Source organism: Sus scrofa, chromosome 2 (genome assembly GCF_054392235.1).
Source record: "Sus scrofa isolate SSC_HxYL_T2T_F1_AM1 chromosome 2, Sscrofa_HxYL_maternal_Yorkshire_Landrace_v2.0, whole genome shotgun sequence".
Classification (NCBI taxonomy): Eukaryota; Metazoa; Chordata; class Mammalia; order Artiodactyla; family Suidae; genus Sus; species Sus scrofa.
Genome location: NC_139384.1, coordinates 74,187,503 through 74,213,770, shown reverse-complemented (window position 1 = coordinate 74,213,770; position 26,268 = coordinate 74,187,503). Strand labels below are relative to the sequence as shown.

Here is a 26,268-nt window from a genome sequence, read left to right as displayed (position 1 = left end):
TAAAGGAAATAGGAAATTTTGAAAAGCTCTCAAATTTTCCTGGGGATCTAAGGAAGCACAATAATGTGCCCATGCTCAGGAAATACCTGGGGATAAAAAAAATACATCAGTCTTTTATCTCTGGCTGACCTTGAAGCTTTGTGCAATCAGAAAGTGAGGGCCCAAATAAAATATACTATATCTAAAAAATTAGTGAAAAGTAACTTTACATTTAGAGCAGCTCAAGAGAGAACAGACAAGACCTAAAGTTAGTAGGAGGAAAGAATCACAAAGATCAGAGCAGAAATCAATGAAATAGATATGAAGGAAACCATAGAAAAGATCAATGAAATGAAAAGCTGGTTCTTTGAAAAGATCAACAAAATTGAGAAACCCTTAGCCAGACTTATTGAGAAAAAAAGAGAGAGGACTCAAATGAATAAAATTAGAAATGAAAAAGGAGAACTAACAATGGATACCACAGAAATACAAAGGATCATGAGACTACTATATGCAAGTATATGCCAATAAAATGGAAAACCTAGAAGAAATGAACAAATTCCTAGAAAAGTACAATCTTCCAAGACTAAACCAAGATGAAAGAGAAAAGATGAATGGACCCATCACAAGAACTGAAATTGAAACTGGGATTTAAAAACTTCCAACAAACAAAAGTCCAGGACCAGATGGCTTCACAGGCAAGTTCTATCAAACATTTAGAGAAGAGCTAACACCTCTCCTTCTGAAACTATTTCAAAAAATTTCAGAAGAATGGATGCCCCCAAACTCATTCTATGAGGCCACCATCACCCTGGTACCAAAACCAAAGATACCACACACAAAAAAAGAAAACTACAGGCCAATATCACTGATGAATATTGATGCAAAAATCCTCCACAAAATACTAGCAAACCACATCCAACAATACACTAAAAGGATTGTACATCATGATCAAGTGGGATTTATTCCAGGGATGCAAGGGTTCTTCAATATCCACAAATCCATCATTGTGATACACCACATTAACAAACTGAAGAATAAAAACCATATGATCCTCTCAATAGATGCAGAAAAAGCCTTTGACAAATCCAACACCCATTTCTGATAAAAACCCTTCAGAAAATGGGCATAGAGGAAACATACCTCAACATCATAAAGGCCATATATGACAAACCCAGATCTAACATCATTCTCAATGATGAAAAGCTGAAAGAATTCCCACTGAGATGAGGAACAAGACAAGGATGTCTGCTCTCGCCACTACTATTCAACATAGTTTTGGAAGTCCTAGCCATGGCAATCAGAGAAGTAAAAGAAATAAAAGGAATCCAAATTGGAAAGGAAGAAGCAAAACTATCACTATTTGCAGATGCCATGATCCTATACCTAGAGAATCCTAAAGACTCTACCAGAAAACTGTTAGAGCTCATCCATGAATTTGGCAAAGTCTCAGGATACAAAATTAATACACAGAAATCAACTGCGCCTGAGCTTCTATATACTAACAATGAAAAAGCAGAAAAAGAAATTAGGGAAGCAATCCCATTTACCATCGCATCCAAAAGAATAAAATACCTAGGAGTAAACCTACCTAAAGAGACAAAAGACCTGTACTCTGAAACCTCTAAGACACTGATGAAAGAAATCAAAGATGACACAACTAGATGGAAAGACATACCATGCTCTTGGATTGGAAGAGTCAATATTATCAAAATGACTATACTACCTAAGGCAATCTACAGATTCAATGCAATCCCTATCAAATTACCAAGGATATTTTTCACAGAACTCCAACAAAATATTTTAAAGTTTGCTTGGAAGCACAAAAGACCCAGAAGAGCAAAAGACATCCTGAAAAAGAAAAAAGGAGCTGGAGGAATCAGGCTCCTGGACTTCAGACTATACCACAAAGCAACAGTCCTCACTACCATAAGGTACTGGTACAAAGACAGAAATATAGATCAGTGGAACAGGATAGAAAGCCCAGAATTAAACCCACTCACCTACAGACAACTCATCTATGACAAAGGAGGCAAGGATATACAATGGAGAAAGTACAGCTTATTCAATAAGTGATGCTCGGAAAACTGGACAGCCACATGGAAAAAAAATTATATTGGGGAAATAATTTTAAAAATTAAATTAAAAAAAGAAATTCTCATGTCGAAAGGTATAATAACTGAAATTTAAAATTCACCAGAGGGGCTCAAGAACTGATCTGAGCCAAATAAAGAAAGAACCAATAAATTTGAGTATAGGGTAACAGAGATTATACATCTCAAGAAGAGAAAGAAAAAAGAATGAAGAGAAGTGAACAGAACTTCGAAGACCTGTGGCACAGGACCAAGTGTACCAACATATACAAAATTGGAGTCCCAGAAGAAGATAAAAATAAAAGGGCAGAAAATACTTAAATAATGAATAGCTTCAATATTCCTAAATTTGAAGAAAAATATTAATCTACACATCAAATAAGCTCCATGAACTACCAATGGAAAAAACTCATAGAGAGCCACACCTGAACACACTATAGACCTACTGACAAAAGTCAAAGTCTTGAGAGTGATAAGAGAAAACTGATTTTTCATGAATAAGAGCTCCTCAATAAGATTAAGAAATGACTGGGTATTCCCATCGTGGCTCAGTGGTTAACGAATCTGACTAGGAGCCATGAGGTTGTGGGTTTGATCCCTGGCCTTGCTCAGTGGATGAAGGATCTGGCATTGCCATGAGCTCTGGTGTAGGTCACAGACACAGCTTGGATCCCACATTGCTGTGGCTCTGGCATAGGCCAGTGGCTATAGCTCCAATTAGACCCCTAGCCTGGGAACCTCCATATGCCACAGGAACAGCCCTAGAAAAGGCAAAAAGATGAAAAAAAAAGATTAAGAAATGACTTCTTGCCTGAAATCAAAGATCAGAAGGCAGTGAAATAATATAGTAAGAGAGTCAAAAAAAAAAAAAAAAAGGTAGTCAACCAAGGCTTTCATATAAAGCTAAATTCTCCTTGAAAATGAAGAAATTAAGCTATTTCAAGATAAACAAAAAAATTATTTTTGCTACCATAACTATCCTACCAGAAATATTAAATGAGTCCTTCAGGCCAATATGAAAGGACACTAGATAGTAACATGAATCCACACACACAAAAAATAAAGAGTACCAGTATAGGAAACTATATAGGTATTGTGAAAAATATTCTAAACACATTTTAGTTTGTAACCCTTTCCTTCTCCTGTTTTAAAAGATAACTGCTCAAAACTGTTGACTCCCTTTTGGAGATGGGATTAAGATAGCAGAGTAGAAGGATTGAAGCTCACCTTCTTTCATAAAAGCAGCAAAATTAGAACCAACTGCTGAACAACCTTCAAGAAAATAGACTGAAAACTGTCAAAAAAGATATCCTACTCCAGAAGACATGAGGAGGCCACATCAAGATGTTAGGAGGGGTGATTATGTGATATAAGCAACCCATACCTGCTGGGTGGATGGCCCACAGACAGGAAAGTAACTATATCACAGAGGCTTACCTATGGGAGTGAGAGTTCTGAGCGCCATATCTGGTTCCCATGCCTGGGGATCTGGCATGGGGAGGGGGAGCCCCTGTGACATTTGGTGTTGAAGGCCAGCAAAGTTTGTGTGCAGGAGCTCCACAGGACTGCCAGCCTGAAGTTCTTGGAGTATATCTTGGGAAAACAGGGGGTGAGTGTGGCTCGAGATGGGGGAAGGACTTTGGAAGCAAAGGTCTTAGGAATAATCATCAGCGTAAGATCTTCTAGAGGTGACCATTTTGTAAAAATATGGCCCCCCCCATCCGGGCTGAGAAGCCCCATGCCAAACAATAAACTATGTGGGAACAGAGCCCCAACCATCAGCAAACAGGCTGCCTAAAGACCCCCCAGGCACACGGCTGCCTCTAATAACACCCAGAGACAAAGCCCTACCCACCAGAGGGATAAGAATCAGCTTCACTTACCAGGGCAAGGCACTAGCCCCTCCAATCAGGAAGTCTGAAGCAAGCCCCTGTACTAACTTCAGCCACAAGGGGGGCAGACATCAGAAGCAAGAGATGCTATGACACTATTATTCGTGTAAAAGATTAGGACAGCAAAATCTATACAAAACGAAAAGGGAGATGGAGGCAAGATGGCCGAAGAGTAGGGGGACACACTCGCCCTCTCCCGGAAACACACACACAAAAAAACCCCACATCTACAGGTTAAACAACTCACACAGAACAGCAATCAATAGCTGACAGAAGAACCTAAACTCCAATAACAGCAAGAATCTCGTGACATAACTGGGTAAAATAAGAGAAAAGAGGAGAGTGAGAGAAAGTGAATCCAAATTGGATGGGTACTCCCGACAGGGACCTGTGGAGGAGAAAGGGATCACATACCCAGGAAAGTCACCTACTTGACAGAAAGATCAACTGAATCAGAGGAATCTCCAGATGCAGAGAAGAGTGCAGCAGTAAGTTGGAGTTCTGAAAAGCAGAGCAGGAACTGAACAGATCATCTGAAGTACTGGCACAGACATCAAAAATTGAGACGCTTCGGATGGGAGCTGGGAACTGAGACCTCGGCTCCAGAGGTTAGTCCCCAGGAACAGGCTGGGGTGGGCAGTGCAGAGACTGCTTGCGGGGGCTAGGAACCGGTCTGTCAGTTTTGATGAGGCAGAGACTGTCTGGGAGACTAGAAAGCAGAGCATTGTGGGGGAGGGAACAATATGCTAAGGGCTGGGAAGTAGAAAGCCACATCAGAAGGAACCTGGGAGAAGAGCTGGATTTGCAGGAGAGACAAGGTGCCAGTGTTGGGGAGGGGAGAGAAGAAGGGGTGGGCCCCCATAGAATACCCCCCACACCACAGTGAGCTCACTGGCCTGCCAGCTATCAGAAACTGTGCTTTCCAGTGTATCTCCCCTCCCCCTCCCCCTCACACACCTGCCGGACCTGGGGCTTCCTGCCATCCCAGAGGGCTGGCCTCAACAATTGCCAGAAGCCTACCACTGCAGGGGCTTTCCCTGCCCTGGTCTGCTTGCCCTCTGGAAGGGCTACATCCACCCCCACGGAGCAGCACCAAACACTACCAGCCCCTGGGAAAAGGCCTGAAGCTTAGAAAAGATAGAACAAGCTTGGCCAGGCCATGAAAAATCTGCCTACATTCTCAGGCAGTCCTTCCAAGTCAGGCTGCCCTGGGGAAGAGCCTCTTGGGTTCGCAGCGGCCCAGCTAGCTGCTCCAGTCCTGGGGTGGGGGGTGCTGCACTCCTGTGGAACAGCTGCCCAGCACTGCCAGTCCCCTGAAAGAGCCCCCACAGCCCAGAAAAGCTAGAGTAAGCTCGGCTGGGCCATGAAAAATCTTCCTACATTCTCAGGCAGTCCTTCTGAGTCAGGCTGCCCTGGGGAAGAACCTTGTGGGTTCTCAGCAACCCAGATAGCTTCCCAAGGCCTTAGGGGGTGTTGCACTCCCATGGAACAGCTGCCCAGCACTGCCAGCACCCTGAAAGAGCCCCACAGTCCCAAAACACCAGAGAAAGCTCTGCCCGGCTGAGTGAAATCTGCTTCCATTGCGGTGCAGACCTCCCAGTCCTGTCTGCCCTCAGGAAGGTGTCCTTTGCTTCAGAGACACTCTGTCAGCCCCGCCCACCCTCTGAAAAAGCCATGCTGCCTCAAAGAAGACTGACCAACAATGTCAGCCCTCAGGAAACATTCCACAGTAGTGCCAAGGCAAACACCGCCCGGCCATGGGGAGTACAACTCACCAGGAAAAAGAAAACAACAAGCAAGATGAAGAAGCTGAGAAACCACCCCCAGTTAAACCAACAGGAAAACTCACCTAAAGCAGTCAACAATGAAACAGATCTCTGCAGTCTGACAGACCTGGAGTTCAAAAGAGAAATAGTGAAAATACTGAAGGAATTCAGAGAAGATATGAACAGTAATGCAGATACCCTCAGAAAGGAACTAGAACATATAAGGAGGAGCCAAGAAAAACTAGAACATTCATTTGCAGAGATGCAAACTGAACTAGGGGCAGTAAAAACCAGAATTAATAATGCAGAAGAATGAATCAGTGATATGGAAGATAGAATAATGGAAATCACTCAATCCGGTCAACAGACAGAAAACCGAATCAAAAAACTGGAAAGCAATATAAGAGACCTATGGGATAATATAAAGCGGGCCAATCTACGCATAATAGGAATTCCAGAAGGAGTAGAAAAAGATAAGGGAATGGAAAATATATTTGAAGAAATTATCGATGGCAACTTCCCAAATCTAAAGGATACTGAGTTCAAGATACAGGAAGCACAGAGGGCCCCAAACAAATTGAACCCAAATAGACCCACACCAAGACACATCATAATAAAAATGGCAAAAGTTAGTGATAAAGAGAGGATCCTAAAGGCAGCAAGAGAAAAGCAGAATGTTACCTACAAGGGAACCCCCATAAAGTTATCAGCGGATTTCTCTGCAGAAACTCCACAGGCCAGGAGGGAATGGCAAGAGATATTTAAAGTGCTAAAAGGAAAAAATCTGCAACCTAAAATACTCTATCCAGCAAGAATATCATTTAAAATAGAAGGGGAAATACAAATGTTTTCCAATAAACAAAATCTAAAAGAATACAGTAATACAAAACCCAGGCTAAAGAAATATTGAAAGGGCTTGTCTAAATCAAAAAGAAAGAAAGGAAAGAAATGGAGGAAAAAGAAAAAAAAACAGAAGAGGAAGAATTAGGATTGAAGAAACCGCAATCAGAGAGCAGTCACTCAAATAAGCCAGCATACAGATTTAATCATGAACATGTTTCAAACAAAATAAAATTAAAAAAAAAGAGAGTCATAAAAATCATAAAATTTGGGCAAGGGAAGTAGGGAAATAAATAGACCATTTTTGTTTGTTTGTTTGTTTGTTTCTCTTCTTAATTTTAGTATAGTAATGAAGTGTTTGAACCTACAGGACCATCAGGCTAAAACACACAATTATAGGAAGAGGGTAGCATACTTAAAAAACAGGGCAACCACAAGCCAAAACCAAACATTGCATTCACAAAAAATGAAAAATAAAACACTCAAACAGAAAATAACCAGAGACCATCCGACCAAAAAAAGAATGGAAGAATGGAGAACCACAGAATCAACTGGAACACGAGGTTCAAAATGGCAATAAAAAATCATCTATCAATTATCACCTTAAATGTCAATGGACCGAAAGTTCTGATCAAAAGACAAAGAGTGGCTGAGTGGATAAAAAAGCAAAAACCTTCAATATGCTGCCTGCAAGAAACTCACCTTAGGACAAAGGATACATATAGATTGAAAGTCAATGGGTGGGAGAAAATATTTCATACCAATAGACATGACAGGAAAGCAGGAGTCGCAATACTCATATCAGACAAAATAGACTTTAAAACAAAAGACATAAAGAAAGACAAAGAAGGACACTATTTAATGATTAAGGGATCCATCCAAGGAGAGGATGTTACTATCGTCAACATATATGCCCCAAATATAGGAGCACCCAGATACATACAACAAATATTAACAGACATAAAGGGAGAAATTGATGGGAATACAATCACAGTAGGAGACTTTAATACCCCCCTCACATCAATGGACAGATCCTCTAGACAGAAAACCAATAAAGCAACAGAGATCCTAAAGGAAACAATAGAAAAGTTAGACTTAATTGATATCTTCAGGACACTACATCTAAAAAAATCAGAATACACATTCTCCTCAAATGCTCATGGAACATTCTCAAGAATCGACCACATATTGGGACACAAAGCTAACCTCAACAAATTTAGGAGCATAGAAATTATTTCAAGTATCATCTGACCACAATGCCATGAAACTAGAAATTAACCATGGGAAAAGAAATGAGTGAAAAAACCTCCTACATGGAGACTAAACAACATGCTAAAAAACCAATGGGTCATTGAGGAAATTAAGAAGGAAATTAAAAAGTACCTTGAAACAAATGATAATGAAGACACAACCTCTCAAAATCTATGGGATGCTGCGAGAGCAGTGCTCAGAGGGAAATATATAGTGATACAGGCCTTTCTCAAAAAAGAAGAAAGATCCCAAATTGACAACTTAACCCTCCCCCTAAATGAATTAGAAAAAGAACAAAAAAGACCTAACGTCAGCAGAAGGAAGGAAATTATAAAGATCAAATAAGAAACCAATAAAATAGAGATGCAAAAATCAATAGAGAAAATTAATAAAACCAAGAGCTGGTTCTTTGAAAAGGTAACCAAAATTGACAAGCCCCTGGCCAGACTCAATAAGAAGAGGAGAGAAAGAACTCAAATAAACAAAATTAGAAATGCAAAAGGAGAAATCACAACGGACCCTGCAGAAATACAAAAAACCATGAGAGAATACTATGAACAACTATATGCCAACAAATTTGACAATCTGGAAGAAATGGACAATTTTCTAGAATCTTACAGCCTGCCAAAACTGAATCAAGAAGAAACAGACCAACTGAATAGACCCATCACTAGAAGTGAAATTGAAGAGGTCATAAAAACACTTCCTACAAATAAAAGTCCAGGACCAGATGGATTCACAGCTGAATTCTATCAAACATACAAAGAGGATCTGGTGCCCATTCTCCTTAAACTCTTTCAAAAGGTTGAAGAAGAAGGAACACTCCCAAAGACATTCTATGAGGCCACCATCAGCCACATTCCAAAACCAGACAGAGATACCACCGAAAAAGAAAGCTATCGGCCAACATCATTGATGAATATAGAGGCAAAAATTCTCAACAAAATCTTAGCCAACCGAATCCAACAACATATCAAAAAAATTATACACCATGACCAGGTAGGGTTCATCCCAGGTTCCCAAGGTTGGTTCAACATATGCAAATCAATCAACATCATACACCACATTAACAAAAGAAAAGTCAAAAATCATATGATCATCTCAATAGACGCAGAAAAAGCATTTGACAAAGTCCAACATCCATTCATGATCAAGACCCTCGCCAAAGTGGGTATAGAGGGAACATTCCTGAATATAATCAAAGCCATTTATGACAAACCCACAGCAAATACAATACTCAATGGGGAAAAACTGAAAGCCTTCTCATTCAAATCTGGAAAAAGACAGGGATGCCCACTATTACCACTGATCTTCAACATAGTTTTGGAAGTCCAAGCCACAGCAATTAGACAAACAAAAGAAATAAAAGGCAACCAAATAGGAAGAGAAGAGATAAAACTGTCACTGTATGCAGACAACATGATACTATACATAGAAAACCCTAAGGACTCAACCCAAAATCTACTTGAACTGATTAATAAATTCAGCAAAGTAGCAGGATAGAAGATTAACATTCAGAAGTCAGTTGCACTTCTGTATACCAGCAATGAAATGTTAGAGAAGGAATACCAAAATACAATACCTTTTAAAATTGCACCTCAAAAAATCAAATACCTCGGAATACACCTGACCAAGGAAGCAAAGGACTTATATGCCAAGAACTATAAAACTTTAATCAAAGAAATTAAAGAAGATGTAAATAAATGGAAAGATATTCCATGTTCCTGGATTGGAAAAATCAACATTGTGAAAATGGCCCTACTACCCAAAGCAATCTACAGATTCAATACAATCTCTATCAAATTACCCATGACATTTTTCACAGAACTAGAACAAACAATTCAAACATTTCTATGGAACAACGAAAGAGCAAGAATCGCCAAATTAATCCTGAGATAGAAAAACCAAGTAGGGGGCATAACTTTCCCAGACCTCAAGAAATATTACAAAGCCACAGTCATCAAAACAGTGTGGTACTGGTATCAAAACAGACAGATCATTGGAGCAAATAGAGAACCCGGACATAAACCCTGACACCTATGGTCAATTAATCTTTGACAAGGGAGGCAAGAACATAAAATGGGAAAAAGAAAGTCTATTCAGCAAGCATTGCTGGGAAAGCTGGACAGCTGCATGTAAAGCCGTGAAACTAGAACACACCCTCACACCATGCACAAAAATAAACTCAAAATGGATACAAGACTTCAATATAAGACAAGATACCATCAAACTCCTGGAAGAGAACATAGGCAAAACCTCTCTGACCTCAACATCATGAATATTTTCTCAGGTCAGTCTCCCAAAGCAATAGCAATATGCAAAAAAATAAACCATTGGGACCTAATCAAACTGGAAAGCTTTTGCACAGCAAAGGAAACCCAAAAGAAAACAAAAAGACAGCATACAGAATGGGAGAAAATACTTTCAAACGATGCAATGGACAAGGGCTTAATCTCTAGAATATATAAGCAACTTATACAACCCAACAGCAAAAAAGCCAATCAATCAATGCAAACATGGGCAAAAGACCTGAATTGACATTTCTCCAAGGAAGATATACAGATGGCCAGCAAACACATGAAAAAATGCTCAACATCGCTGATTATAAGAGAAATGCAAATCAGAACTACCATGAGATACCACCTCACACCAGTCAGAATGGCCATCATTCATAAGTCCACACATAACAAGTGCTGGAGGGGCTGTGGAGAAAAGGGAACCCTCCTGCACTGCTGGTGGGAATGTAAACTGGTACAGCCACTATGGATAACAGTATGGAGATACCTTAGAAATCTATACATAGAACTTCCATATGACCCTGCAATCCCACTCTTGGCCATATATCCAGACAAAACTCTACTTAAAAGAGACACGTGCACCCGCATGTTCATTGCAGCACTATTCACAATAGCTAGGACATGGAAACAACCCAAATGTCCATCGACAGATGATTGGATTTGGAAGAAGTGGTATATATACACAATGGAATACTACTCAGCCATAAAAAAGGATGACATAATGCCATTTGCAGCAACATGGATGGAACTAGAGACTCCTACTGAGTGAAATGAGCCAGAAAGACAAGGACAAATACCATAAGATTTCACTTATACCTGGAATCTAACATCCAGCACAAATGAACATCTCCACAGAAAAGAAAATCATGGACTTGGAGAAGAGACTTGTGGCTGCCTGATGGGAGAGGGAGGTAGTGGGAGGGATCGGGAGCCTGGGGTTATCAGATACAACTTCGAATAGATTTACAAAGAGATTCTTCTGAGTAGCATTGAGAACTATGTCTCGATACTCATGTTGCAACAGCACAAAGAGTGGGGGAAAAAAATGTATACATGTAAGAATAACTTGATCCCCATGTTGTACAGTGGGGAAAAATTTTAAAAATTCAGATAATTATGACTTAGACAATTGAACAATAAAATGAAAAAACAGAAAAGCAGTTAAGTGATGGGAGATTACCAACCTCCATGAAAAAAGACTTTAGACTGATGATAGTAAAAATGACTCAAGATCTTGGAAATAAACTGGAAGCCAAGATTGATCAATTACAAGAAACAACGAGCAAAGAAATAGAAGATTTAAGGATTAAGTAAGCAGAGATCAAAATACAATAACTGAAAAAAAATTCACTAAAAGTAACCAAGAGCAGAATACAGGAGGCAGAGGGACGAGTAAGTAAGGTAGTGGAAATCACTGATATGGAACATAAAAGAGAAAAAATGATTGAAAATAAATGAAGACAGTCTAAGAGAAATCTGGGACAATGTTAAACACATCAACATAAGTATTATAGGGATGCCAAAAGAAGAGAGAAAGGGCCAGAGGAAATATTTAAAGAGATAATAGCCCAAAACTTCCCTACCATGGGAAAGGAATCACTCACTCAAATCCAGAAAGCACAATGCGTACCATATAAAATAAACCCAAGGAGGAACACCCCCCAGACACATATTAATCAAACTAATCAAAATTAAAGACAAAGAGAAAATATCAAAGGCAGCTAGGGAAAAGAAACAAATAACATGCAAGGGAACCCCAGTAAGGTTACTGGCAGATTTTTCAGCAGAAACTCTGCAGGCCAGAAGGGAGTGGCAAGATATTCTTAAAGAGATGAAAGGAAAAAACCTCCAACCAAGAACTTTACCCAGCAAGGCAATCATTCAGATTTGAAGGATCAATCAAAAGCTTTGCAGACAAGCAAAAGCTAAGAGAATTCAGCACCATTAAGCCAGCTTTACAACAAAAACTAAAGGAACTTCTCTAGGTAAAAAAGAAAAGGGCACAACTAGAAACAAAAATATTACAAACAGCAAGGATCACCAATAAAGGCATACATATAGTAAAAGTAGGAAATCATCCATATACAAATATCCTACCAAAACCAGAAATTCTGATGAGAGGAGGGTACAAATGCAGGATACTGGAGATGCACTTGCAATTAAGAGACCAACAAATTAAACCAATCTTGTGTGTATATAGACTCATATCAAAACTTCATGGTAACTGCACACCGAAAGTCTACAATAGATATACACACAAATAAGAAAAAGCAATCCAAATACAACACTAAAGATAGTCACTGAACCGCAAGAGAAGAGAACAAGAGAAGAAGGGAAGAAAAAAATACCAACAAAAACAAATTCAAAACAATAAAATGACAACAAAAACATACATATCAATAATTACCTTAAATGTAAATGGACTAAATGTCCCAACCAAAGACATAGATTGGCTGAATGGATACAAAAAATAGACCCATATATTGCTGTCTTCAATAGACTCACTTGAGTTCTAGGGACACATACAAATTTAGAGGATGGGGATTCCCATCATGGCTCAGCGGTTAACGAATCCAACTAAGAACCATGAGGTCACGGGTTCAATCCCTGGCCTGTTCCGTGGGTTAAGATCTGGCATTGCTGTGAGCTGTGGTGGCATCACATGAGCTGTGGTCTGCATCACAGATGCAGCTCAGATCCTGTATTGCTGTGGCTCTGGCATAGGCCGGTGCCTACAGTTCCAATTAGACCCCTAGCCTGGGAACCTCCATGTGCCATGGGAAGAGGCCCTAGAAAAGGCAAAAATAAAATAAAATAAAATAAAATAAAATAAATAAAATAAAATAAATGATTTAAATTAAGTGAGAGGATGGGAGACGATATTCCATGCAAACATAAATCAAAAGAAAACTGGAGTAGCAAATCAGACAAAATATACCTTAAATAATACAATAAGAGACAAAGATGGACATTACATAATGATCAAAGGGTCAAACCAAGAATAAGATGTAACTTTTTAAAATATATATGCATCCAACACAGGTGCACCTCAATATATAAGGCAACAGCTAACAATCATTTAAGGGGGAAAATTGACCATAACACAATAATAGTGGAAGACTTTAACAACCCACTTACAGCAATGGACAGATCATCAAGACAGGAAATCAACAAGGAAACACTGGCCTCTAAATGGATGCATTAGACCAAATTTGGCTTAATTGATATTTATACAACATTCCATCCAAAAGCAGCAGAATACACATTCTTCTCAAGTGCACAGAGAACATTCTCTAGGATAGATCACATTCTGAGCTACAAATCAAGCCTCAGTAAATTTAAGAAAATTGAAATCATATCAAGCGTCTTTTCCTACCACAACTCTATATGACTGGATATCAACAAGAAAAATGTGCAAGAAAAAAAAACATACATGTGGAGACTAAACAACATGCTACTAAACAACCAATGGATCACTGAAGAAATCAAAGGGGAAATGAGCAAATATCTAGAAGCAAGTAACAACAAAGATACAACACTCCAAAACCTATGGGATGTAGCAAAAGCAGTTCTAAGAGAGAAGTTTATAGCAATTCAAGCCTACCTCAGGAAACAAGAAAAATCTCAAAAAAAAAAAAATCTAACTTTATACCTCAAGCAACTACAGAGAGAACAGGCAAAACACAAAGTTAGCAGAAGGAAAGAAATCATAAAGATCATTGCAGAAATAATGAAATAGAAATGAAGAAAATCATAGAAAAGATCAATGAAATTAAAGCCGGTTCTTTGAAAAGATCAACAATATTGATAAACCCTTAGCCAGACTAATCAAGAAAAAAAGAGAGAGGACTCAAATAAATAAAATTAGAAATGCAGAAGAGAAGTTACAATGGACATCACAGAAATACAAAGAATCATAAGAGATTACCAAAGCAAACATATGCCAAATAAAATGGACAACCTATAAGAAATGGACAAATTCTTAGAAAAGTACAATTTTCCAAGACTAAACCAAGACAAAATAGAAAAGATTAATAGATCAATCACAAGTACTGAAATTGAAACTGTGATTTAAAAACTTCCAAATAAAAGAATGTGTGTGTGTGTGGATGTGTGTCCGGTCACTTTGCTTTACAGTAGAAAATTGACAGAACACTATAAAACAACTATATTGGAAAAAATAAAAATAATTTAAATTTTTTAAATAAATAAAGAAAAAAAACTTCCAATAAACAGTCCAGGACCAGATGGCTTCACAAGTGAATTCTATCAAAAATTTAGAGAAGAGTAAAAACCTATCCTTCTGAAACTATTCCAAAAAAATTACAGAGGAAAGAACACTCCCAAACTCATTCTATGAGGCCACCATCACCCTGATCCCAAAACAAGACATAAATACCACACACCCAAAAAATGAAAATTACAGGCCAATATCACTGATGAATATAGATGCAAAAATCCTCAATAAAATATTAGCAAACTGAATCCAGCAACACATTAAAATGATTGTGTACCATGATCAAGTGGGATTTATCCCAGGGATGCAAGGATTTTTCAATACCTGAAAATCAATACGTGTGATAGACCACATTAACAAACTGAAGAATAAACACCATATGATCCTCTCAATAGATGCAGAAAAAGCTTTTGACAAAATCCAACACCCAATTCTAATAAAACCCTCCAGAAAGCGGGCATAGAGGGGAACTATCTCAACATAATGAAGGCCATCTATGACAAACCCACAGCTAACATCATTCTCAATGGTGAAAAGCTGAAAGAATTCCTGCTAATATCAGGAATAAGACAAGGATGTCTACTCTACCACTACCATTAAACATAGTTTTGGAAGTCCTAGCCACAGTGATCAGAGAAGAAAAAGAAATATAAGGAATCCAAATTGGAAAGGAAGACATAAAATTTATTACTGTTGGCAGATGACATTATACTATAACTGGAAAACCTGAAGACACCATCAGAAAATTGTTAGAGTTTATAAATGAATTTGGTAAAGTTGTAGTTTACAAAATTAATACATAGAAACCAATTGCATTTCTACATGCTATCAACAAAAGGTTAGAAAGAGAAATTAGAGAAACAATCCCATTTACCATCACATTAAAAAGAATAAAATACCTAGGAATAAACCTACCTAAAGAGATGAAAGACCTTTATCCTGAAAACTATAAGATGTTCATGAAAGAAGTCAAGATGACACATACAGATTGAAAGATACACTATGATTCTTGGATTGGAAGAATCAATATTTTCAAAATGGCTATTCTACCCAAGGTGATCTATGGATTCAATGCAGTCCATATCAAATTATAAAGGACATTTTTCACAGAATTAGAACAAAAAATTTTTTTTTTGTCTTTTCTTGTTTTAGGGCCACACCTGCGGCATATGGAGGTTTCCAGGCTAGGGGTCTAATTGGAGCTGTTGCTTCCAGCCTATGCCAGAGGGGCAGCAATGCCAAATCCGAGCCTCATCTGCAACCTGCACCACAGCTCGTGGCAACACCAGATCCTTAACCCACTGAGCAGGTCAGGGATTGAACCAGAAACCTCATGGTTCCTAGTTGGATTCGTTTCCACAGCACCATAATATCCAGAATATATTAAGACTCTTACAAGTCAACAATAAAGACAAATAACCCAATTTAAAAATGGCCAAAAGATTTGAATAGGTATTTCTCCAAAGAAGATATGCAAATGGTCAATGAGATGAAAGGATGCTCAATATTATTAGCCATTTGGGAACATGCAAATTGAAACCACAATGAAATGTCACTCCATTCTCATTAGGATAGCTAAAATTAAAATGTAGAAAATAAGTGTTTACAATGATGGGGAGAAATTAAAACCCTCATACATTGCTGATGGAACTATAAAATGGTACAGATGCTTTAGAAGATAGGTGATGGTTTGTCAGAATGCCAAACACAGGTTTTCCATTTGACCCCAGCAATTCTACCCATAGATATATACACCCAAGAAAAATTAAAACATATGTCCCCATAAAAACTTATACATAATTGTTTATCATGGCAAAGATCATACAGCCAAAAAAAGAAAACAATCTAAATGATTATTAACTGAAGGATGGATAAACAATATGTGGTATATCCATAAAACAGAATATTATTTACAGAACAACAGCAATAGCAACAACAAAGAGAGATAATAAGTGCTACTACAGCTTGTATGAACCTTAAAAATATCATACTAAGTAAAAGAATCCTGTCACAAAAGACCACATGTATGATTTCATTTGTGGGAAATATTCAGAATAGGTAGGTTTATAGAGACAGAAAGTAAATTAATGGTTGTTAGGGGTTGGGACAGAGGACTAGGTAGCAGGAATGAGAAGTGAATGTTACTGTGTATGAGGTTTCTTTGGGAAGTTGAAAATGTTTTAAAATCAGATTGTGGTGATGGCTGCACAACTTTGACTATTCTAAAAACCACTGATTACACTTTAAAAGGGTGAATTTCATCATATGAAATTATATTTCAATAAAAATGTGAAATTATATTTCAATAAAAATGTAAAAAATATTTAAACTGGTATTAAAAGCAGAAAATATAAGAGTGCAAATTAAGGAGCTTGACTCCCTGAATTTGAATCCAACACTGGTACTTAACTAATTGTGCACCATTGGACATTTACTTATACTATTGGTGCCTCAACTTACTCACCTGTAAAATGGGGCAAATGACAGTTCCTGGTTAATAGTATTGGTGTGAAGATTAACACATCTAGAAAAGAGTCTTGGAGTTCCCACTGTGGTGCAGCAGGTTAAGAACCCAACCAGTATCCATGAGGATGCAGGTTCAATCCCTGGCCTGGCTCAGTGGGTTAAGGATCTGGGTTAAGCAACAGCTGCAGCTCCAATTAGACCCTTAGCCTGGGGACTTATATATGCCTCAGGTGCAGCCCTGAAAAGAAAAAAAAATAGTGTCTGGCACAAAGTAAGTACCTTGTAAATCTCCACTATGGTACAATCAATTACTTTGATTACTTAAATCACCTCTACCGCTACGAATGAAAAATTGGAACATCTTATAGAATTAGGATAAAGAAACAATTTAGATTGTTCTAAATGATGTCCTAAGCACTTCCTCTGATTTCGTCTTTGCTATTGCAAGGACAGAGTTTGAAGGCATTCTCTTTAATTACTGTCATCTTCCACAGAAAGATGCCCTAGGGATTATTATTTTTTATCTCTCTACATATTATGCTCTGGCATAATAAAATGCTGTTACTTCTATATACAATACCATAGTTGTGCTGGAGAAGACAAAGAGAGTGGAAATTTGCCTTTACCTGGTGGGTGTTCCATAAAGATGAGGCCAGGATGCTGCAGATATGGTCACAATCACAGCCGGGACTCCATAGCCCACAGGGAACATGAGCTTCTTCATGAACTTGTTCACACTGGAGTAGTTGACCACCATCAGGTTGCGTGCAGTGAGGAAGAGGTGCAGGCCCTCCAGCAGCATCCAGGTGAAGGAGGCCAGGTAGAGATAGTGTAAGGCACCTGCGATGATGCTACAGAGCACCTGGGGAAGCAGTAAGATATTGCGAGGAGGGACTGTCAGAACCTCTTCTACACCTTGCCACTGGGGAATGCTGATGTATATGAAGGGGTTGTCAATGGAGTGTTTGTCTTCTAATTGTGTGTGTCACTGTGAAGTTGGCTACTTACCCATCTAACCTTACCTAGAACCCAGGCCATTTTCTTAAGGTGTCAAAGGCAGCATGACTTCAAGAATTCACCATCCCCTGGGGCAGGGCAGTGGCATTTTGGGGCAGTATAAGGACCTTGATCTCAATTCTGTCGATGGCTGTTAGGAAGAGCAAGTGGGCCAGGAAGAGGCAAATGGAGAGCTGCAGGTGGAGTGAGGTGCTTGTATTGTGAATGGCTTTGCAGAACAGGAAGGTGAGCACCACCAGGAGAAGGCACAGCAGAGAGAGGCTCAGCCCCATGTAGCTGATCACAGTCAGTGCAGAATCCTTCTCCTGGAAACCAGCAGAAAGGATATCACAGTTACACTCTTAAGGATTAATATAAACAATGACCTAACAGGATATAGATACTATATTTAAAAATAAAAATAAAAAATAAAAAAGGAGGAAAACTACTACACTTTGACAGTAGTGGTGGCTTAAATTCACATTTCCCTACCTCTTTTGCAAATAATTCTAAGTCTATGGAGAAATTAAAAAAAAAATCCACCAATTCCATTTCCATGTAACTAAGAGAAAGAAAGTGGGAAGGAGAGGGGGGATTCAAATGATCAAGAAAATGGAGGTAAATGTTCAAACTAAGTGCATCTGGATAAAGAGAAACTGGGTATTATTTACACTGTTCTTATTTTGCAACATAACTGTGGATTTGAAAATTTTTCTGAATAAAATATCAAAAAATAAACAGCAAAACCTGCAGATGATTTTGATGCATACTAAATCTTGAGTTTTTTTATGTAACAACAAAAATCTAATTTCTGTACTATAAAAATAGCCCCACAAATCCATTTAAAAATGCATCTCCAAGCCAATAGAAAAATGGACCAAGGATGTGGAAAAAATGTTTCCAGAGAAAGAAATGCGTTTTCTAAGAATGCCCTTAAAATGTTCCACTCATAAGAAAACCACAAAATTTTTCCTGGATCTACTGACCTCTCATGAGTAAAGATACAAAAATTTGATAATATCCAGTGGTGAAGGTGTGAGAAGTCACACACATATATGTAATGCTGGAGGGAGTGGTCAGAGGTACAGCCTATTTATGTTGGAAAAGAGCAATATCTACCAACACACAATTATGAATTTGACCCAGTATACATCCTAAATGTATACTCAAGCATGAGAATTAATGAAGGATGTCTAAATAATTGCAACATTATTCATATTAGTAAATGACCAGAAACTAAACCCCCATTAGGAGGAGTTTGACATGTATTTATGGCACATTCACCCAACAGAAGGCAATGTGTCCATTAAAAGGATGGAAGAATCTCTTCATGGATGGAAATAGAGTGATGTAATAAATAAATAAAAACACAAAATGCACAACAGTGAAAAATGCCACTGTGTGAGTGAAAAAAAGGGGAGACCAAGAACAAATACACAAATTTGTTTTATAGATATAAAATACTCATAGAAAAATGTAGGAAAAATTGACATTGGTTGCCAAAGGCAAGAGGAAGTAGGTGAACAGCGTTAGGGATGCGATGGAGAATCATCAATGTTACCTCTCCTGTTTGAATTATGAAACACGGATATTTTAACCCTCCAAAAATATAAAACAGTATACAAATAAAATTAGTAATATTGTTTATCTAGAAACATGGCAAGATGAAACACAGCCTTGGATAACTGCTCAAACTCCTGAGGGCTCCTATGAGGTCTGGCCCTTTGGCTAGGATCCTTTTCATGTTTATTTTCATGTAGATGCTAAGGTAAATACCCATTAACTGAGGTCACCTGAGTGAGTATGTTTTGATGATCCAGAGAAATAACTAGCTCACCTGACCAGGGCAGGAGATAAAGACAGCCTCTGACCCATCTGTATTCACTCAGCCCCTCTAACCTCTGCTATCACCAAGTCTTCCTTTCTGCAGCCCCTAAGCACCCTTCTCCTGAAGACCCCTGAGGTAAGCAGAATTCTAATTGGCAGATATGACTCTATGCCATCTTCTTCCAGGCTTTCAATAAAATACCAATCTAGGTGCTGCTGTGAAGAGACTTTGCAGGTGGAATTCAAGTCCTCTATCAGTTGACTTCAAGAGAGGAGTTTATCCTAGGTGGCCTGACCTAATCGGGTGAGTCCTTAAAAGATCTTGGCTCCTCCTGGAGAAAAGGATTCAAAGGCTGAGAGAATTTTGATATGAGGGAGTTTCTCCTGCTGGTCTATGGATAGAGAGCACCACATGAGAAGGAATCCAGGCAGCCCCTAGGAGCTGAGTCTGGTCCCCTGCTGATAGCAAGAGAAGAGACAGTCCTCCCACCACAAGGAACTTAATTCTGCCAGAAATAAGGGAGCTTAGAGGAGGACTCCAAGCCTCAGAGGAGAGACTTTTAAGACTTCTAGAATGCTGAAAATATAGCCCATCTACACTATGCCTATTTGTTGACTTGAAGAAGCTGCAAGATAATAAATTTGGTTATATAGCTGCAACATGTGTGGGGATTTGTTACACAGTAGTAGACATTGAATTCAGCCCCTCTCAGGGCTCTCACCTGTACTTCGTAGAGAGCCATGAGGATGGCAAAGCTGCTGAGGTGGGTGCACTGGCAGATGGTGCTGCTGACTTTGGTGCCCACTATCCTGCAGCCACTGGTGGCCCAATGACCACTTCCATTCTGGCCATGCTCCCAGAAGACACAGAACACTTTCTCTCTTGGACCAGGGATGACTGACTGTAGGAACAGGAAGTGGGTGTGAGCTCATGGTTCTGATGTTCAGAGATGCTCACCCCACGCTTGCTTTTTCAGGTGTTTCCTGGGGAGATGGTGAACCCATGGGGGAGCTGCCTGAAGCCCAAGACTGTGTGCAGGACTCACGCCCCTTGCATACCCACAGCTCAATCCCACCATGACTCACATGTTGGAAGATAAAGGTGACCGGGTGCCTGAGGTTCTGAGGGTCCTTGTTGCTGATAAAGGCAGAGATGACGTCTGATAGCAGATCATGATAGAGTTCCTGTAGCACGCCTTTGTGTGTCTCATGCAAAGCTGCCTGTTCCACAGTATCCAGGACCAGAGGGGCCTTAGCCAGAAACCTTCCCACCCCTGGAGTGGACAGAAGGCCCACCACAGTAGGGCCTGCAGGATGAGGCTAAGGTTAATATCTCAGGGTCCCCAACAGGACCCTTTCTTCAGATAGTTTTTTTTTTCTATAGGACTTCAAGTCCAATCCAAGAAGATAAACCTCAAAAAGCCTCTGGCTGAGATAAAAATTACCAGAATCTTATCATCCCACCACTCTCAATGGAATTGTTACAATGTTTCTGAGGCCCTCCCCTACCCCAGAAACCTGGCCTACTCCTTCCTGTCCTCTACTAAGAAAGGTATGTGGCCCACTCCTCACCCCACTCCTATGGGGCAATATATGCCCCCAACCATCCAGCAAGTGTATCAGAATATCAGATCTTTCCCCAACCAATCAGCAGGTGAACAGGTGTATGGTAAGACCTCTCCTCTTTTCCTTTGTCTCTGGGCTATAAAAATAGAAATGACCATGATCCCAGAATCAGTTCTCCCTGATCAGCAGGAAGTTGGCTAGCTATGTGAACAGCATTTCTTCCCTCAATAAACTTGTCTTTTCTTCACCCTGCTCTGAGCCTGGAAAATTCTCTTTCCAACCCTCATTCATGGACCACAACATTTTCCCTTTGATCCACTGTAGCCCACACTCCCCTTTAAGCTTCAGTTCTCTATTTGTCACATCTTTGGGCATCTTGTCCCACTGTGAAGCTTCAGTGACCCTCCCCCTATTCAGTCATTACCTGAGTCGCCAGATTCATGCACTGTATCCCAGGTGAGCAGCATCTTTGTCTGATTCTGAATCAAGGTGATATTCTCGTATCCTTGCTCCTGCACCTCCAGGGACAGTACTGTGTGTTGTGGGAGTCATGCAAGGGAGTTGGATTAGTAATTGTGACTGTAGGGGTTATTATAATACCATTTTTATAGTAAACCTGTTTAATTATATTACAACCGTCCTTGTAATATCTGCCTCTATTTCATTCACATAATAAAAATGATGGTATAATGACAGTTAAATCTGGTTCAATGACAATTTTACAAGCTTATTTAGCAAAAGTGAAAATAGAAGACAATCAAAAGTAGCTAAAAACAGAGAGTTCCTTGGTGGTCTAGTGGTTAAGGATCCAGCATTGTCACTGCTGTGCGTTGGGTTAATGCTCTGGTGTATGTTTGATACCTGGCACAGGAACTTCTGCATGACATGGATGCAGCCAAAAGAAAAAGTAGCTAAAAAGATAAGGTGTGTCATAGTGCTTAATGTTTCTGTAACTGATGGTAAGGCTTACATAATATAACCATATATTATACCTTTTTTAGTCTTTTTAGGGTCACACCCATGGCATATGGAAGTTCCCAGGCTAGGGATCAAACTCGAGCTGGAGCTGCTGGCCTATGCCACAGCCATAGCAACATGGGATCTGAGCTGTGTCTGTAACCGACATCATGGCTCACAGCAACACCAAATCCTTAACCCACTGAGCTAGGCCAGGAATCAAACCATGTCCTCATGGATACTGGTCAAGTTCACCACTGCAGGAACTCCCAAAACTATACATATTATATACAAAATATTATGCAAAATGTTATGTGTACCAAGTAATGCCATAATTTTACACATAATATTTGTTATACATAATAATGGTATATACACGTGTATGAAACCAAGTGGAACTCTGTGGCTCTCACCACCACCAAGTATGAAACCCCCCTCTATGTCTCCTGCCTCTTGTTTATAGAAAAGCTGAAGTCTCCCAGGCCTCCATAAGTCACAAAAGAGCAGGATCAAGCAGTTAACAATTAGGACAATAGAGTCACAGAATCTTTTAGTGTTCAAGGCACATTTATGAATTGTTTCACAAGACACTAACTGCCACCAGGGGGAAAAAGCTACCTGTATGATGACCAGACTGTAGCCATAACTTAGGCTGTTCCATCTTGAGCTGTACTGAATCTATAGCTAGTACAAGTTCAAGAACTGTCCTCAAGAGAATGGGATTAACCCTATTGCTCATAATAATCTATATCTTGTGAGCATCAGAATGATTGTATCTTGCTCTGCCCACGTAAGTAAGCAGGCAAGTAAGATGGTCAGCAAACAAAGAGATGCTACAAATCCATGTCAGCATCCCCCACTTTAAGAATATGAATATGACACCCTAAGTCAGCAGGGAGAAGTTACAGAAGATGGGCTTTCATCCCTAATCCCATAGAAATGGAATGATATCTAATAGTGAGGATTTGTAAGCAGCTCTTTTGCCTCTTTCCTGTTTGCCTATTTCTGTCTCCCTTAAACATTTTTAGGTTTATTTTATTATTTTTATTATTATTGTTATTATTATCATTATTATTATTATTATTATTATTATTAAAGTATAGTTGATTTACAATGTTTCAGCAAGTTCTGTTTCACAACAAAGTGACCCAATCACACACATTTCCCTGTGCTGTACAGTGGGATCCTATTGCCCATCCATTCCAAGTAACATTTAACCTAACTCCCGACTTGTGCTCTACTGAATGCACATGACTTGCCTAACCTGTTGATTCTTTCCCTAGATTAAAAGAAGTAGGTGGAGTTCCCATTGTGGCTCAGCAGTAACAAACCTGACTAGTTTCCATAAGGATGCAGGTTTGATCTCTGGCCTTACTCAGTGGGTTAAGGATCCAGCATTGCCTTGAGCTGTGGTGTGGGTCACAGACAAGGCTCAGATACTGCATTGCTATGACTGTGGTTGGCTGGCAGCTGCAGTTCCAATTTGACCCCTAGCCTGGGAACTTACATATGCCACATACACCGACATAAAAAGCAAAAAGAAGCAGGAGGAGGGGGAGGGAAAGGAGAAGGGGAGGAGGAGGAATGAAGAATGAAAGAATGCCTATCTCTCTACCCCCAGCCCGCACAGACAAGATAACATCTGAAGAAACCAAGGAGGAGTCAGTCAGCCTGCATGCAATGGAAAATGATGCAGAGACTGACATCCCTCCTTGATGATTCACTGAATTTTTTTTCCTCTTTTTCCTTTTAAAACCTGCCATGGCTGAGCAGAAACTTGGGAGCTGGTTTTGGCAACACGAGTCTGCCTTCTCCCCAGATTGCTGGCCTTCTGATTAAAACATCCCTTCCTTTCCACCAACATTTGCCTCTCAAGTATTTGCTTCTGAATTGCAGGCAGCCAAATGGGTTTTGTAACATGTATACCATAAATTTACAAAGGATTATTCAAAATTACGAATAAATTTGATAACTGTAATGTACTCCCTGACAGGTTTTTTTTTTTTTTTTTTTTTTTTTTTTTTTTTTTGTAATGCCAGTGCTTGACCAAAGCTTTGAGGCACCTACTTCAAAGGCAATAAACACATTGCCAGCAAGAGAACTAGATAGACAGCCAGCCTTCCATCTATTCAGGCCCCTTTGCTTTAGAGGTCTTCATTAATTTCAATAACTGACAGTGTAGGCTACCTATTTTTAACTCTTCACAAACTTTTAATTCTGGCTCTTATGTTCTAAATTCAGTAGCAAAGAGTGAGCTCAAGGCCACCTCCATCCACCTCAATAAAGCAGAACCCCTGGCCCATGTTCTCATTCTCTCTCTCTCTCTCTCCTTATCTCTCTCTTTCTCCCCATGTTGTGTGGCCCCAAGTGTGCTGTGTAATTTCCAGGTCTCATAAGTTATAAACTTTTTTTAAAGTTTCCTGATGCTTATTGCTGAAAGGAATCTTGCAATCATAATAAGAACTATAATCGAGCAGGACCCTATGGTATAGCGGACCCCTCCCCCATGTCCCCTGCTTTAGTTCCTCTCTGAAGAACCTGGATAACCGTATCTGCTACACATTTCCTGAGTTGCTTTATAGATGTTGAAAACCCCACAAAATGGCAGAAGTTAACTACCTGATGACCATGGGGACAGTAGCCCACAGACTTACTGGAACCTAAGGATTGATATGACACCCTGTTATCTCACCATCAACTAGAAAATTGTGAATAAGCCAGTCACATACCCTGAGACTCCCCTCCCTCACCTTGACTGTAAAAATGCTTCCCTGAAGCCCACAGTAGAGTTCAGGTGTTTTGAGCATAAGCTGTCCAGAACCTCTTGTCTGGCACCTTAAATGTTATGCTTCCTTCACCACAACCCAGTGTCAGCAGATTGGCTTTACTGAGAGAGGGTAAGCAGACCCAAGTTTGGTTCAATAACAGAACCACAAGGGTCATTCCAATCACAGCAACAGTTATTTAAAGGCTGGGACAAGCCCCAAACAATAACCTAGATGAAATTCCTACAGACACACAAAACTACAAAAGTAACCGAAGAAGAAACAGACCTATAACTAGTCTGAACAGACCTATAACTAGCAAGATTGAATGAGAAATCAAAATTTCCCAAAGTGAAAACCCCAGATCAGAATCCTATCAACCAAGGAAGGATAACATGTATGCTTTGTCAACTCTTCCAAAACACAAAAGAGGAAGAAACACTACCTAAATAATTCTATGAACCCACCATTACCCATGAAATAAAATCAGAGAAAGATATCATGTGAAAAAAACTATAGAGCAATATCTCTTATGAAAATAGATGCAAAAATCTTCAATAATATATTAGGAACAAATTTATCCAAGGAGGCTCAAGACTTTCACACAGAAAACTACAAAAGATTACTGAAAGAAATTTAAACCCCTAAATAAATGGAAAGGCATCCTGTGTTTATGAATGGGAAGAAAATATTTTTTAAATGGCAATATTCCCCAAAGTGATTTCTAGATTCAATGCAGTACTAACAATATCTCAACAGCATTTTTTTGTAGAAATGGAAAAGTTCATCCTAAAATTCACATGATATTGTAAGAAGCCCAAATATTTGAACAATCTTGAAAATGAAAAACAAAGCTGAAGTATTCACCTTCCTGGTTTCAAAACTTAACTACCAACCTGCAATATTCAAAACAGTACAGTATTGGCATAAGGATAGACATATAGGTCAATAAAACAAATTTAGAGTCCAGAAATACACCTGTACATCTAAAGTCAATTGATTTTCCAAAAGAGGTGCCAAGACCTTTCAAGGGGGCAAAGAATAGTCTCTTCAATCAATAGTGCTGGGACATCTGGTTATTCACACAGGAAAAAAGGAAGATGGACCCCTACCTCACACAATACACAAAAATTAGCTCCAAATGGGTGGAAGACCTACATTTAAAAGGTAAAAGTAGAACACTTAGGAGAAAATATAGGGATAAATCTTCATGGTCTTTGTTCTGGAAGTAGATTCTTGTAAATGACTGAAAAAATGCAGAAGTAACAAAAGAAACAATAGATAATATAGACTTAATAAAAATGTAAAGTATTTTTTCATGGAAGTGAAAAGACTA

General features: G+C 39.2%; 1 protein-coding gene across 7 annotated transcripts in view; it reads right to left on the bottom strand.

The window, feature by feature from the left end:
• LOC100518417 (adhesion G protein-coupled receptor E2) overlaps positions 1-26,268 on the bottom strand; it is a 66,701-nt gene that overhangs the window by 26,086 nt on the left and 14,347 nt on the right. For all 7 annotated transcript variants that reach the window (XR_014837508.1, XM_021083675.2, XM_021083673.2 and 4 more), the window contains 5 exons: positions 21,635-21,742; positions 20,731-20,951; positions 20,367-20,546; positions 17,946-18,143; positions 17,448-17,683 (listed from right to left, as the gene is read on the bottom strand). Coding sequence is in view for 6 of the 7 variants with exons in the window: in XM_021083675.2 (XP_020939334.2) it covers positions 17,448-17,683; positions 17,946-18,143; positions 20,367-20,546; positions 20,731-20,951; positions 21,635-21,742 (943 nt within the window). In the remaining variant the exon portion in view is untranslated. The remainder of the gene's footprint in view (positions 1-17,447; positions 17,684-17,945; positions 18,144-20,366; positions 20,547-20,730; positions 20,952-21,634; positions 21,743-26,268) is intronic.